Here is a 16582-nt window from a genome sequence, read left to right as displayed (position 1 = left end):
CACTTCAGGTGTGTGGAAACTCCTTCTCTCACACAGAGCTGCTTTCATTTAGCTTCAGAACGTTACCCAAACCTGAGCCAAAGTAAAGGAACCCGATGTTTCGGCAAGAACGTGTCACCAGCCAGCGAGACACCTCCAGACTGTGAGCTCAGGAGCTCAGTACGGGCTGTCACTTCTGAAAAATCACCATTTACAGAGAGACCATAGAGACCATCTTTTATTTTGTTGATGTTTTGTAGCTCATAACACTATTTGAGACCATGAACCAGCCAATGAAAAGCCAATGGAACAGTAGATAAGCCCCGCCCACTGCACTGGAAAAATACAAGGGCTCCTTTTTTCTAATTTTATGTTATTTAAAACCATTTTTATTCATATATAATAAGATGTTAAACAGGCATCCAATGCAATGGACATTAAAATATATTCAATATTTTAGTTAATTGGATTTCATTTTTTATATAGATTTTATATAAGAGTATTTTTGTGTGTGCATTACAAACAGAAAACAGCATTCATAACAGCATGTCACTGGAACATAATTCAGGTCTGAAAGGGTTAAAACATTTAATCGGATTAACCACAACAATATTCTGTGATTTACTGCAATAAATCACGTTTGTTCTTATTAAGACGCAAGTTTTCATAGTGGATATTTAAATATAAATAAAAGAATGAATGTAAGAAACGTCAAATGCAATTATATATATATATATATATATATATATATATATATATATATTATTACTCGCGTCAATTAAAATACTAGTTTATTAAGTCAACCTGGTGCGCTGAAATAAAGAATGCATGATAAATTGGATAGAGGAAAGTTTTTTTTTTACTTTATTGTAAACATCTCAGTTTGGTTGTAAGGATTTCTGAATTAGAACTTAATTTGCTAAATATTAAAGGGCATTTCCACACCTGTGTTTGGTTTCTATGTTTAAATATTTGCTATTGTCCCTTTGAAATAATGTGAATCTGGTCGTTGTTCTTTAGATCCTGTCAACTGACCAATAGAAATGCTCCAATCTAGCTTAGAATTAAATACTAATGAGCCTACCTAATCAGGCTTACACTTAAAGCATATGTTTAGATTAAAGCTCATCTTTAGATTAAAGCTCATCTCTAGATTCAAGGTTTATCTTTAGTTTAAGGCTAGGTGGCTGCTATGGTATCCAAGTAATTGCCATGGTGCTGCTTTGCATTTGCTATTGTATACAAGGTGGCTAAGTGGATACTATGTGGTTGCTATGCTGTTGCTATGTGGTTGCACAGTTAACCATCTGGGATACACTAGAAAAGTGGTTGCTATGGCCTCCAATTGGTTGCTGTGGTGTTCTTAAGGGGCTCTTATGGTTTCACAGAGAGGAGACTGCTTTGTTGTTGCTAAGTGGTTGCTATAAACACATTAGGCGGTTGCTGTGGTGTTTCAGGCAGCTCCTATGATGATTAATAACTAAAACTACAGCATCTCATTCATCCTCATGGGAATAAATAAAAAATCGACAAAAATGAATGGAAACCATAAATCAATTGGTTATTAGCTATTCTTAACTGGCGGGTCGAAACCCAAAAGTAATCCACCCCAAAATTAAAATATAAACAAAATTTTAAAAATATAACAAATAACTGATGATTTTATACTAATATTTTACATTGGGGGGGGGGGGGGGGGTGAATTCTGAATGTAGAGAAGTGAAATATCTAATTTTGTGGCCTTATTTATTTTGTGTAGTTTTTATATTTATTTATTACATTTTATTTATTATATATATATATTTTTGTATTTTTTTCATGTAGTTGTCATGTTCCTCCTCAGTTTCTTAAACAAAATGCCCATTAACTCAATTTGCATGCATCTGTTTGCTTAAATGGGTATTTAAAGGCTATTATTGAGAAAAAACATATATTTGGTTTATATTCTATAAAAGGGGGTCACGAATTAATGACCATGAGAAAATGTGGGTCCCGGGCTGAGACCAGTTAAGGAACCCATGTTGTACTCACAATTACACAAAACAGCACAATACACCAATCAAAATTCTTGGACTAGGCTCCTAAGTCTACATTAATATGTAACATGATTTAAATATAAGTTCATACATCCTCTGGACAAAAAACATAATCTAAATACAATGTACAAATGTAAAAATACTGAAACAGTATTGAGGCTTTATTGATTTTTCCTTCCCCTCCTAACAGCCACCCATTACACCCATTACACCCAGTCTGAACTCCTCTACTGACCAGTACCACAGTGTGTTCACTCATTCCTCCTCTACAGGCCACAGCAGCCCTCAACCTTCCATCACTGACCAGGGCCAGCAGAGAGACGTAAGTGTACCCAGCGCCTGACTTCAGACTTTCCTTTCCACAATGGTGGCTGATCTTTTATAGCAGCTTCTGTGTTTTTAAAAATGGAAACACGGCCGAACACACATTTAACGTCTGAGCTAACCACCACGCCATAACAGAATACGACTGGAGCAACGCCTCTTAGCAACAAGGCAATATTATGCCTACAGGAAACGGCAAAACAGCTCAATAAATAACTAAATAAATAAATTACATAAAAAATAATATTTCCAGGGGAAAGAAAAAAATGTGGGGAGGGGGACCATTTAGAACGATAAATACAAGGGTATGTATTAAAGTACGCATTACAGAGGCTGATCCTAATAATAAACCAGTAAACCTCAACTCAATAAAATGAATATTATTATTATTACTATATTTCACACAGTCTTAAAGAGGCTTTGACACAAAATACAGCTCATGTCCTCGAACACAGGGCCAGATGCATCAAACACAGGAAATGAGAATCTCGGAAAAGCTCTCCTTATGAAAGGGAATCTTTGTGAACTCGTTTCCATGGCTGGATTTAACCATTAACTGTACTGAACAAAACAGACCCTTCAAACCATGGAGGACTTGGGAAACTCCGTATTAATGAGCAGCATTGTATCCTCAGAGAGACAGTGCTGTTCAACATCAGAGCAAAAGTTCTTCTGTATGAAATGAAACTTTGTGCACTAGAGCAGATTGACACCAAATAAAAAACAAAATAAATAAATAAAATACAAAAACACACACACACACACACACACACACCTTTCTTTTCTCTCTTTTTTTTTTTTGGTAATATCATTTTATTTCTCATTTTTACCCCATTTTTTCCCCAATTTACACAACTAATTACCCAACCCACTAATTAGGACTCCCCCTTTTACAAGTGATTCCCCAACAACAGAAGGGTGAAGACCAACACATGCCTCCTCTGATACATGTTAATATTTCTACTGTGTTGCACAGAATTGTTTGGTGAAAAATACAGCAGTGTGTGTGCCTGCACTTAAATACACACAGTATTTCTTTGCATTTGAACAATCTGAGGAATGTTCTACTATTTGAACCATTTCAGTGTTATGACAAAGCTTAGTAAAGATAGGAGTGCTTTTCATTATTCACAACAGTGTGCAGTTGGTTAGACACAAATCTGGCAACCTGAAAGAAGTGTGTGCTATTATCTGGTGCAAACGTTTGATTGTGATAATGATATATGTCGTTTTTTGCAGTATAAATGAAGTATTTTGCAGTTTGGGTGTGTAGTTTTGTGAACTGTCTTTTGATAGTATACAGAATTGTGTTTTAGCAATTGGAAAAAACTATAATACTATCGAAAATAAAGCTTTTAATATTGCACGCTTGCCTCTGGAGTCTTCCTGGTAGAACAATGATTCATTTATTTTAAATCATGCATCATTTTAAATGCAGTGTTTCCTCTAATTTAGGTTCTAGTAGGCCCACACTCCATACCCTGTACACCTCATGTACTTTACAGACGTCCTGTAGTAAAAAAATAAATTGTTCCACCTCCTCACGTGAAACGTAATCATGAACGGAGCTTATGATTCAAAGAAAGAGAAAACCCAGGAAACACCCCTTTCCAAACACAAGCGTTAATTATAGAAATCAAAACAGTCTGAAAGCAAAGCTCATCTTCAGAACTGTAAAACTAGCCTTCAAGGCTGGACAGGCCTTCCTGGGAGCGTTTCTTACCTCACTGCTAGAAGGAGGAAGATAGCCAACTTGTTCTCCATCACAGTCAAAGATCTGAAAGAGAGGGAAAAATAAACACATCAACACCGTCTCATAAAACTCTTACTCACCCTGCAGCCAGACAGAGGTGGCCAATAGCAACGCAAACACTGCTGCAGACAAACCAGCACTCGGCCTGCAGTAATTACACACCAGCCACATCCAACCTCCTGCTCTGATACTGTCTGAATGAGGAGCAGAAGCCCTGAGGCAGACTGGGGTAATAAGCAGTGTGGTAGTGCAGGGGGACGGAGCTGAGGGACCAGCCAGGCAGACTCGGATTCAGACCTGTGTCATTCGGGGAAACAGGTTAACCCACATAATGAACTTCCTTTTACTGTCCTGAGCTCTACAGACTCAACGGGCTCGGGTTTGATCCCCACGACCAGACCTCAAACCCCTAATTGCTCCCTGGAACTGAAGAGGCTGCCAATCATTTATTGTGGTTGTGTGTGTGTGTGTGTGTGTGTGTGTGTGTGTGTGTGTGTGTGTGTGTGTGTGTGTGTGTGTGTGTGATCACTGCAATGAATTAAATGCAACAGCTGAATTACTTTCTTAAAAATACACCCACATAAAATAAGTTCAACAAAATGCAAATTCAAATAATGATCAGCTTTCAATCTTCAAAGAAGAAGACAATTTTCCCATATTATTTATTTAATTTACCTGACTTTTGATAAACTTGAAATACGTAATTTAGCAAATTATTAATCCGAATTTAAATTATTTTACTGGTTGTATTTTTGTATTTTTATAACTTGTGAGGTAATAAAATTTGACAGTCAATAAAAAGATTTTCAAAAGGATTTTTGGATCCATATTTTTCACATTCATGAATTCAAAAAGGAATTTGATTAAATCTAAATATTTATGGATATGAATTTTTAAAATCTGAATATATATAGAATTGATTTTTAAATTCTGATTACTTATGTATCTCACCATTTTTTAAAATCTGAACATAAATGGACCAATATTTATATATATCTATTTATAAATATTCATGAATATTCATGAATATATATATATATATATATATATATATATATATATATATATATATATATATATATATATATATATATATATATATATAAATATATATATATATATATATAAATATATATATATATATATATATATTTTTTTTTTTTTTTTTTTTTTTTTTTACAATTTGAGTATTTCCAGATGTGAATTTTTCAAATCTGAATTTTTGGCCTATTTTTATCAGCATGTAGTATTGTAGCTCGACCGCGCACATGAGTAATGTCACTTTCTGTGACAAGTCCATGCATTTCCACAGGAGGAGTGAAGTGAAGGTGACCAGTGACATTGTTTTATGTGCTGAAGATGATCTGAGATTAATAAATTCAGGACTGGTGACAATTGAGAGATCAGTGAAAGAGGCCTTGTAGAGTAACAGGCCTCGGGCAGAAAGATCAGTCTCTTTCACTTCTTCTTTGGGGCTTTTTTTTTGGGTCCCTAGTGGACAAAATAATAGAGATTTGATTTAGAGATGTACAGTTACAGGGCCTGCTGTTTTAACACTGTTTTTCAAGCATCAATATGAGCATCCATCAGCTAGAAGATGAAGATGTGCTGTGTTTCACTTGTTGTGTTGATTCATAGTTTTGTTGACGATGGAGAGATCACTGAAAAAGAGAGAGAGAGAGAGAGAGAGAGAGACTTAGGCTAAAAGATCCGTCTTTTTAGCGCTAGAAGCACATTTATTTATTTCCACACCCTTTTTTTAGTCTCACTGAACAAATAAAGAGATCTGGCTCAGAGATAGAGCTCAGAGGACGGTCCTCAGCCCCGCTGTGAGAAATTAAACATCCTTTTGATACTTTCTGATTCTACAAAAGAGAGGAAAATAACAGATACACCTTTTCTCTGAGGCGGATGCGCGAGGCTTCCATATAAAGGCCGAGCTGTTTAATATTTAGTGCCTTGCGCAGGTCTCTTACACAAACCATCTGTTTGTCACTGCAGGGCAGCATACAGCAGGCTGCAATTTACCACATATGGCTTTTAATAATTTATAAACCATTTCTCCCCCTCCTTTCTCTCTATCTCTCTCTCTCTCTCTCTCGCTCGCATTCTCTCACCTCTGCCTTCTGCGGTGTGAAATGAATTTGGGACTCATTAGCCGAGCCGGCCGGATCTCCCATTACCCGACACATGTCAGGGAGGGATGGGGACACTCCCCCAACAGTGATGGGAGCCACTTTGTCAGAATTAAGGCCACCTGGGAGAGGTGCGGAGCGTGTGTGGGTGAATGTGTGGGGGAAAGGTTTCAGGCAGGGGCATTGTGCTGCAGTGAGCAAAAAGGAGATATAAAAATTAAATAAATAAATAAAAAGAAAGCAAGCTAGCACTGGGGACTCTATGATATAGCATACAGCCAAAAACCCAGCTCTGATACAGTCTTACCTGAGAAAGGCCACTCTGAGAACAGTAGGTAATGTTAATGCAGTCCTTGTTATGAGAGATAGATGAAATAAAAGAGAAAAAAAAAAGAAGATAATCTTTTCACCAGCTAGAATTGCTAGTGTTTTTAAATACTTCCAAAGTCAATTTTAATTGGATTTGGCTTTAAAATAAGATGCATTTTAACTTAAAATGAGTTTTAAGGCGAGGCAAAGTAATATCCAAAAAAGACACTTTTGTGTTATTTATTGTTCCCTGCTTAAAATAACCTGCATGGCTAGCTTTGGCTAAGGAATCTTTTTAAATCAGTTTTAATCTGGTGTGAAATAGACTTACCCTGCGTTCACACTGGAAAGCGACAAAGCGACAGGCGACCATTCATTTCCTATGGCAGGGCGCGATTTGTCGCCGCGACACGCGAGAGGCGACAAAGCGACAGAGCGACAAGCAACACGGAGATGAATTTTTCTCAACTCTATGCAAATGAGTTATGACGCGGTGAAGCGACATTCTAACCCGATTGGCTCCTAGCTTTTCTTTGGACCAATCACAAACAAGGCGGTTCGACATCCTCTGAATTTCTAGTTTCTTTCCCGGTTCTTTCTGTTGAACGGGGTGGACCCACATCAGTCTGTGGGAACGGCTGCGTTTCCAGCGCAGTTAAATCACAGAAACGCACAAGAGTCCAGCAAGTTTGGGAGTTATAGCTGGAGAATAAAGTGGCCAAGTGATTCCTTTTTTGTGCCTTTTTTCTTGTCGGAGGCTGGACCATGATAAATGCGGTCGTTGAGCTCTACACGCCCACAAGCGACAAACGCTGGGCGACACAAGCGACTCGTCGCGTTCCAGTGTGAACGCAGGGTTAGGGTGTAGTAAAAGATGATATAGCCCACCTCCATTCATCCTCAGCATTCTGAAATACAACACTTTTAGTCAATGCTTTCAACAGGCTTACAATGATGGCGATAGGGGCATCATTCTAACTATTCGTTCGTTTAAAGATGATGTAAAAAAATAGCTATTTCTTTGCATGAGCAACTCTATGCCCCTATCTCTAGATTGTATGCCTGTTGGAAGCATTGGTTAAAAGTGCTGTATTTCAGAATGCTGAGGGTAAATGGAGGTGGACTATTCAAAAAACAGTTCATACTCGTTATCATGTTTCACTACAATAAGTCCATTTTACACCAAACTTCTCCTTTAAACACATTAAACGTGTGGACCAGTTGTTGTTAGCTCTTGAGCTCTTGGAACAATATAACAATATTGTGATATATCGTATCGTTTTCTTTTGCAATACATTATTGATGCTTGGCTACAAATATAGATATTTTGATTGAAATATAGGTGCTCTTATACTCCTCAAGACTCTCTAATTATTGTATTAATTAATCTATTAATAGAAAACATATTATGATATCTTGTAAAACGTCGTGAAGGGCCTGAACTAAAAATCTCCAAATTAGTAGCACCAATTTTAATTGGTTAATACCAAAGGGTTTACTCATATATTATTTCTAGCTTGAGATACAGAACATGACATCTTTTAAAATATGGTAATTATGGATATGTTATGAATTTTCTGATTTGGAGTGATTAAAAAAAGAGATTCAATTCACTTAAAATGTATTTTAAGAACAAACACAATTTTAGAAAACTATTAATATAAAACATTATCCCTAATTTAATGTTCATAACTAACTAGATTATGTTTCATAGTGATCTCTATTAGTTTTATTCCTGTTTACCGACAGTGTGTTGCCTTAAAGCACAACAAATAGTGTGGATTAAAGCTACTCAAGCAGAATCAAACTCTCAGAATAAATATTTAATATCTAAATCTGTTTAAATATAAATTTCCCGCAGCCAAAAACAGAAAAACAGAACAGCATGTTTCTCAGAGAGAAGGCGGAGATAGGAAATTGAACACCATCAATAAATAATGACTCTCAAGGTAATAATTACCGAGCTGACAGGATTTATAAAAGGTGCTTATTTGCTCTCGCGTGAGGAATTTCCCCAGCAACATGACGCATTAAAGCAGAATTTAACTCCACCTGTTAAACAAAGCTCTTTTCACTGCAGGTATTACTGCAGCACAGGGAAACCCTGCTACTGTGAGGCGCCTGAGATAAATCAGTCTCTCTGTGTTGCAGGATTATTAGTTCTGCGCTGGTTAAACAGTTCAGGTTAAATCAGTGGTGTAGAGCAGCTGAGCTGAATGTGGTACCTGTGAGGCGGAGGGTCTTTTATCACGGCCGCGTTTGGTGAGGCTGTCCAGACCTTTCAGAGAGGAGAAGACCCCCCTCCGGCTGCGTCCTCTCTGAGACAGAGACAGGGAGCGCTTCCTCAGCGTCGCCTCATCTCTGGAGCAGATCTGAGAGAAAGTTTTATAAACAAAAAATGCCAATCATTTGGCCAGTCTTTAAAGACCCCCTTCTGAGGGCATATCTTGAAGGCTACTTCTACTGCATGTTATCTACAGGGGTTGGACAATGAAATTGAAACACCTGGTTTTAGACTACAATAATTTATTGTGGTGACGGACAGTTCTGGTGGAAACAGGAGAGCTGAGGTGCACATTGAATTCTGTCGTGATTTGATCAGCCGTGGTTTTATGTTTTTTGGATACAATCCGGGTTAGCACCCGAACATCCCTTTCAGACAGCTTCCTCTTACAGCATCCACAGTTAATCCTGTTGGATGTGGTTCATCCTTCTTGGCATTGCCCTGGATACTGTGGCTCTTGATACATCACAAAGACTTGCTGTCTTGGTCACAGACGCTCCAGCAAGACATGCATCAACAATTTGTCCTCTTTTGAACTCTGGTATGTCACCCAGTGTTGTGTGCATTGCAGTATTTTGTGCAAAATTGTGCTCTTAACCTGCTAATTGAACCTTCACACTCTGCTCTTACTGGTGCAATGTGCAATTAATGAAGACTGGCCACCAGGCTGCTCCAATTTAGCCATGAAACCTCCCACACTAAAATAACAGGAGTTTTGTTTTCATTGTCCAACCCCTGTACATTACTCAACTGCACTCACTGTTTGTTACCTGCTATGTTTTTCACTCTTACAGCCCCCTATCTTTTATTTTAATAGAGTACCCTCAGGTCATTTTTTGGAGCGATTACATAAAGTAATCGCTAAAGGAGTATGCATGCACGTGCTGACTTTTATTTACTGCAATTGCACTTTAATGCTCACTACTTAACCCCTTAAAATGCATTGTACTGTATACAGGCTACAGGTGTAGGTGATACAAAACCTTTTTTTCTGTAGTAAAAAAAAACTTTACATTCTGAAAATGTGAGGGCTTTGAAATGTCCTACAGGACACTGCCTCTTTTCTGCAGGTTTAAAAATAGACAAAAAAAAACTAGAAAAACCTAATGAAACTAAAGGTTTGGAGGACATTAACTGTTTGATTTGTGTTCAGAAAAATATTAATTTTAAAATAAATTTCAGGAAAGATACAATTTTATGATTTTATTCATTATATTTTGACATTAGCAGATATTTTTGTTTCTATTACAATTATGCTTTTCAGTAATGTTCCTCATAAAACATAAAAGTTATGTTATCTTTATATAGAAATCCTAAAGATTTAGTGGTGTAAGGCAGGCAATTGACAAAAATCCTTGCCTGTTAAGGATTAAATAGCTAGACCCCTATTCCACCTATTCAAATATGCTCGACTTATCATGACTTAATTTCAAAATGTTTTAAATGGTGTAAAAATAGTGATTTTTTTTTTGCATGGGTAACTCTATGCCCCTATTTACTAGCATTGTAAGTATGTTGGCAGCATTGGTTAAAAGCACTGTATTCTGTTAGGCCAGGGGGTAATTAGAGGTGGGATCTTTAAAAAAAAGTTTGTACTTGTTATGTTTGTACATGTTTCAGTTCACCTCAAGTCCATTTAACACCAGACTTCTCCTTTAAACAAATTTATTATAAAAGTTAGCCATACTGGTTATTTTAATCAGGGCAAAATAAATAACACCAAAGTGTGAGGTTTGGATATTACTTTGCTGTAGTTTGAAAGCTATAATGGTAGCCTTATAGCTCAAAATTGTCCAAAATAACTTAATTAAATGGTAAATAAATTATTAAAATAGTTGGCAACTAATTTAACAAACGATTAATAGGGTCTATGGCGAGTCGTAAGCACTGCTGTGCTTTTTTTTCTCTCACTTAGTGTTACTAAAGCCTGCTAGAGCGTTTAAACAAGCAGCATGTTTTCCATTCCACCTTAAATGCAACAGAATTTTTCAGTATAAAAAAATGAAGCTTTAAAGCCTTTTTTAAGGTATTTTATGACTCTGATGTTGTATGAAAGTGTTTGAGAATCACAGTCAAGTGTTTAAATACTGCAATACATACACTGTTGTTGTGTCATTAATAATGATAAGAATAACAATTAAGTAAATCTCTGATTAATTATTGTGTGTTCCTTATATAACTACAACATTAGTTCTCTAAAATCTTCTGAAGTCTGAACAACATCTGGTGAAATATATATTAAATATGTTAATTATTTTATTTTTGTTCCTGATTAACAAATCTAAAAAAAAAGAAGTAAATAATTATCAAAATAATTGTTAATTGTTGCCCTACTGATAACCTGGAATGTTCACCACTGTTTTAGAGCTAGAAAGTCCAGTTCGCCTCACCAAACACTTTACAGGTGTAACGTGTTCAAATTACATCAACTATGAGACGAATTATAACAAAAAAAAAAGGTAAACCTACCAGTGCATGGAAAGAAGAGACGGAGAAGATTCCCAGTCGTCCGAGAGCAGCTTTAGACGGTCGGCTGGCCGTGGCCAGAAGACTCTTTGGGTTGGGCAGCTCTCCTCCCTGCAGGCTGGCCAGGTAACAGCGCATGCGGAACAGGTCGATATTAAACCTCTCCAGATTCTGATCCCACTGCTGGATCTGTGAATAATCAAATCAGACAGAGATTAAAACAGACTTCTGAATGCCTTTCATTTCTCACTAACATCGCTAATTAGCATTAGCATTAGCGGTTAACTGTGCTAAGCGTTAGCTCTTTTGTCGGTTAGACGTGAGTATTTTAGGACTGTAGCCTGCTGCCAATCTCTGCTAGCACTGCTGGAGCAGCATTAGCATTAGCCGTTAACAGTGCTAAGCGCAAGCTCTTACGGCATTTAGAGGTGAGCATTACATAATGTAGTCTGCATGTTTACTGTATCAAAAAAAGCTACTTGGGACAAACCGTTAGCTTATATCAGCCTAGCTCACTGAAACACTCAAGGTTCCTCAGTGTAGCACTGTCGGGCGGCATTAGCAGCTAACCACGGCTAGCGCTAGCTGTTATCTGCTAATGCTAATAGTGCTGCTCCCAGCCTAAGTGAAAATCTGGACATCTAAGCTTACTGTTAATAAACAAAAGCGTTTTACTGACCCAAATAAACAGTTTTTAGGAGAAAAATCTGTGAGGATTAACATCCAGCGCTCATTTAACTCTAAAATAAAACGCTTTCTTTTCTTCTTTTTTTTTATTACAGTTTTGTTTACTTATGTTAGCTTTACTTTAGTTACCCCACCACCACCCAACGTAGAGGACTGCTGAATTAGAAGGAAAACATGGAGACACCCTTGTTCCTTACTAGTGTACCATAATGCACCTTATAATCTGGTATGTCTTGGGTATGAAAATAGACGTTTATATAGACGCGCCTTATAATCCAGTGCAAATTCAGTAATCATCTGCACATTACAGCAACACAGCAATATGATAAGCTAGGAATGCACGAATACTATTTTAGTGAGTGATAAAGTGAAAGACTGAGTAAAAGAGAAAGCTAATAGATAAAGAATGAGGGTCAGAGAGTGAGAGAGGTGTATCAGCAGAGCTGTAATTGCTCTCAGATGTGAGAAGGTCATGATTGAACACACAGTGTAGGGGGTTGTTGGGGGGAGGGGGGGCTTTACTGGTAATGGCGTTGTGGGGGGGCAGGGTGGGGATCTCTCGTAAACCCCCACACTGATCATTTACTCCCTAACTAAAGTCATGGGAGGTAGAGGGAAAGGGAAAGGTCTGTAATACTGTACTGTTTCTCCACCCCCTTCCCAAAATCACCCTACCTCCCAGCATAAAATCAGTCTGCCCAGTCTCTCCAGTCTCTGGGGGGGGAGAAAATCATGCCAGTGCATTTTTACCACTCGTATTATTTTTGCTGAGGAAGGAGGGCGATGAGCACCATTACGGTTTTATGAAGTCTGCAAATAGAGATGGATCTCCACATTAAACAGCAGGCTGTGATGTCTTCCTGCTGATACAGATCTCCCCACTTCATTTAGTTAATATAAATAAATTATAGCGTACTGGAGTAATAGCAGAAAATGGGAAATTGCGTCGTCTGGAATGAACAGCATGGTGCAGGCGCAGCTAAAACCAACAGCAGAGCTTAAGACATGTTCGATTTAGTGTGCTTTTGGTTATCGGTGTTGACTAAACTGAGCATTTTAACATTAATCCTGCTTTTGCTTGTTGATTGAGCGTCTTTGCAATAGAATCAGAAAATCTAAATGAGCTTAAATCCATAGGTTTACAGAAGATATCAGTATGTTAGTTTGTTTGTCCATTTTTTTTTTTTTTTTATCATACAGATCACAATTAAAACACTTTTCCTTTTCTGCTGTATAAACATTTTAGAATGAATGTGTCCGTTAAAGCTGAGAGGTTAATGTAATTCATTGGATTACCTGAATAACTGTTTAAATACGACTTTAAAATGGTAAAATGGAGATTGTACATCTTTACATATAAAAGTTGCAGAGGGGAAATCACAGTAGACAGGCTGAAATTTACTTCTGTCAGAAACCTGTAAAGAACTCCTATGTGACAGTGAATTTCAGTGAGTTTTACTCTTTTCCTTTGTTGAAATATAAGGTTATGTTTGCACAGTGTTTAATATAAAAGCTGCATGTAAGGTTGTAAGGGGGCTGCTTACTATTTGTCGAAAGAAATACTACCAGTGATGGTATAGTCACTTTGAAAAAGTAATCTGGTTACTGATTACTGATTACTCCTTTAAAAAGTAACTTAGTTACTTTATGGATTACTTGATTTTAAAAGTAACTAAGTTACTTTACAAGTTACTTTATTAGTTACTTTCAGCAGCTGCAGACACCACCTCCCGCCGCCTTAACATAAACATTATAACCAGTTTTGCCAATACTCCCTTTATTGGAAAATGCATTTTTAACAGCAACAATTTATCTCTAAGTTGAACGATTTCCTAGAAAAATAAGTTTTTTTTTTATAAAAATAAAAAAATTAACAAATATTTTTTTTAATAAAAAATAAAATATGGTCTTTCTTGATTTTACTAAACATAAATACTTGTTTTTATAACAAATATATAAAATAAAGAAAGTCTTACTTGACCTGATATATTTAACACTGTAAAACTGAACATTGAACTTGTTGTTCTCTGCAGGGCAGCAAGGAGTGATTTTATAAAACAGAACCGTGTATATGGTCTAGACCAGGGATCACATATTTGCAGACTGGGGTCCGGGTCCGGACCCAGACGTTGTCCAATACGGACCCATACCGGACCCAACTACTGAGAAGGATTTAATTCTGACAGTGTTCATTTAAAGCACCGGAACTTTTCTTGTCTTTACGGTATACGCGCAGTGAACTTCCAATCACGTGTGGTGTAAAATCTTTAAATGCTCTCCTCTGCCAATCAGATTTGTGGCAGACCGCTGCCCTGGCTAGTGAATTGGGACTCGGCCGCAAAAAAAAAAAGCTTTAATAAAGAGAACTGGCGAAAAACGAAAACGGGCGGAAACTAAAGACACGCCGAGCGCGAGAGAGAGAGACGCGTGTGATTGGGGAAGAGCGGAGGGGGAATGGGTAAGGGAGCGGTGTGTGTGTGTGTGTGTGTGTGGAGGAGATGAGGTGGAGAGAGAGAGAGAGAGAGTAACGCACAGTGACTTAAATAAGTAACTTTAATCTGATTACTGGATTGGAAATAGTAACGCGTTAGATTACTCGTTACTGAAAAAAAGGGTCAGATTAGAGTAACGCGTTACTAAGTAACTACTAATAATTATATATATATATATATATATATATATATATATATATATATATATATATATAATATAATATTATATATAATATTTTAAGAGTTCAGAAATCAATATTTGGTGGAATAATTCTGTTTTTTAATCACAGTTTTTATGCATCTTGGCATGTTCTCCTTCACCAGTCTTACACACTGCTTTTGGAAAAATTTGGATACAGTTCAGCTTGGTTTGATGGCTTGTTATCATCTATCTTCCTCTTAATTATATTCCAGAGGTTTTTAATTTGGTAAAAATCAAAGAAAAGAATCATTTTTTAATGGTCTCTAATATATATATTATATACATTTAAAGGAAACGATAGCTTATGCATCACTTTAAATGGTGCTGCATTTATACACATAAAAAACTAAACTAATGTAAGAACTGAAAATCTAAATAGTAATGAAAAATTGCTTGTATATTGGCGAAATATCGAGATTTTTTTTTTTCCAATATCGTTCAGTTCTACTGTCAGTTTTTCTCAATTCTATTTTTCAAATAATTAAAATGTATTAAATAGAGCATAGACATACATACAGTCAGTCACAAAAACAAATATCCAACCCTATATTTCTGCAAACTCTGTATACAGTTATGTATCGGGCAGATATATACCGTATTTTTCGGACTATAAGGCGCACCGTATTATAAGACGCACTATCAAAGAACGCCTATTTTCTGCTATTTTTCCATACATAGGGCGCATCGCATTATAAGGCGCGTTAAGTGACACTAGAAAGGGTGCCTATATCAAAGTGAACAGGGGTGGCGCCATGTTTCCCTTCCCCCACCGGGGGTGGTCGCTTGCCGGTGGAGCGTCTCAGTATACAAATCTAGCTATTTCAAAGTCAAACGAGTGCTGGATATTAATCTACACAGATTCCTCTCCTGAAAATTGTTTATTTGGGTGAGTAACGTGCTTCAGTTTATTTACAGTAAGCTTAGATTTCCAGATGTCCACTAAGGCTTGCTGCACCAGCGTTAGCATAGCTATCCGCTAGCACGCTAGCTAGTCACCTAAACTAGTAAAGTTAACCCAAACTTAAACGACAGCGTTACACTGAGTAATCCTGCGTGTTCTGGTAAGACAGTGAGATATTAGCTAGCGATTCGTCCCCCGTAGCTTGTTTTAACACGGTAAACAAGCAGATTACAGGCTGATAAAACTCACCTCTGAGAGAGTTAGCGCTTAGCATCTAGCTAATGCTAGCCAGGCAAAGCAGCACAGACTTACAGGCCGATAACTCACCTCTGAACGGTGAACGCTTAGCGATTAGCATCTACCTCTAATAATACTGCTCCAGCAGTATTAAAAGTGCTAAATTTAGAAAATACTGATCTCTGAACAGTGAAAAAGCTAGCTAGCTAAGCGGTTAGCATCTAGCTAATGCTATTGCTGCTCCAGCCTCGGAGCGGCACGGCTCTGCACGGAGTGTGTGTTTACTGCTCCTTACACCTGACGGGTAAAATTTAGATAATACTGATCTCTGAACAGTGAATAAGCTAGCTAATGCTATTTGCTGCTCCAGCCTCGGAGCTGCACGGCTCTGGACTCTGTATAGCACTGAAACTCTGTATAACGCTGCACGGAGTGTGTGTTTACTGCTCCTTACAACCTGACGAGTAAAATTTAGATAATACTGATCTCAGTGAATAAGCTAGCTAGCTTAGCGGTTAGCATCTAGCTAATGCTATTGCTGCTCAGCCTCGGAGCTGCACGGCTCTGGACTCTGTATAGCACTGAAACTCTCTATAACGCTGCACGGAGTGTGTGTTTACTGCTCCTTACAACCTGACGAGTAAAATCCATACAAAAGGCGCACCGTATTATAAGACGCACTGTCAATTTTTGTGAAAATTAAAAGTTTTTAAGTGCGCCTTATAGTCCGAAAAATACGGTAAATGATTCTATGTGTGGTGTGGTTAGACATGCCAC

At 37.4% G+C, this 16582-nt stretch overlaps 1 protein-coding gene across 5 annotated transcripts in view; it reads right to left on the bottom strand.

Annotated features, from left to right (window-relative positions):
* Positions 1 to 16582, bottom strand: part of tiam2a (TIAM Rac1 associated GEF 2a) — a 207037-nt gene that overhangs the window by 64051 nt on the left and 126404 nt on the right. For 4 of the 5 annotated variants that reach the window (XM_049464139.1, XM_022673209.2, XM_022673212.2 and 1 more), the window contains exons 7-10: positions 11290 to 11475; positions 8762 to 8908; positions 6535 to 6579; positions 4063 to 4116 (exon numbers count right to left, since the gene is read on the bottom strand). In XM_049464139.1, coding sequence (XP_049320096.1) covers positions 4063 to 4116; positions 6535 to 6579; positions 8762 to 8908; positions 11290 to 11475 — 432 coding nt within the window. The remainder of the gene's footprint in view (positions 1 to 4062; positions 4117 to 6534; positions 6580 to 8761; positions 8909 to 11289; positions 11476 to 16582) is intronic. The other variant, XM_022673211.2, reaches the window with a different exon arrangement.

This window comes from Astyanax mexicanus, chromosome 14 (genome assembly GCF_023375975.1).
Source record: "Astyanax mexicanus isolate ESR-SI-001 chromosome 14, AstMex3_surface, whole genome shotgun sequence".
Taxonomy (NCBI): Eukaryota; Metazoa; Chordata; class Actinopteri; order Characiformes; family Acestrorhamphidae; genus Astyanax; species Astyanax mexicanus.
The sequence above is the reverse complement of the archived record's forward strand: the minus strand, read 5'-3'. Positions and strand labels throughout refer to the sequence as shown.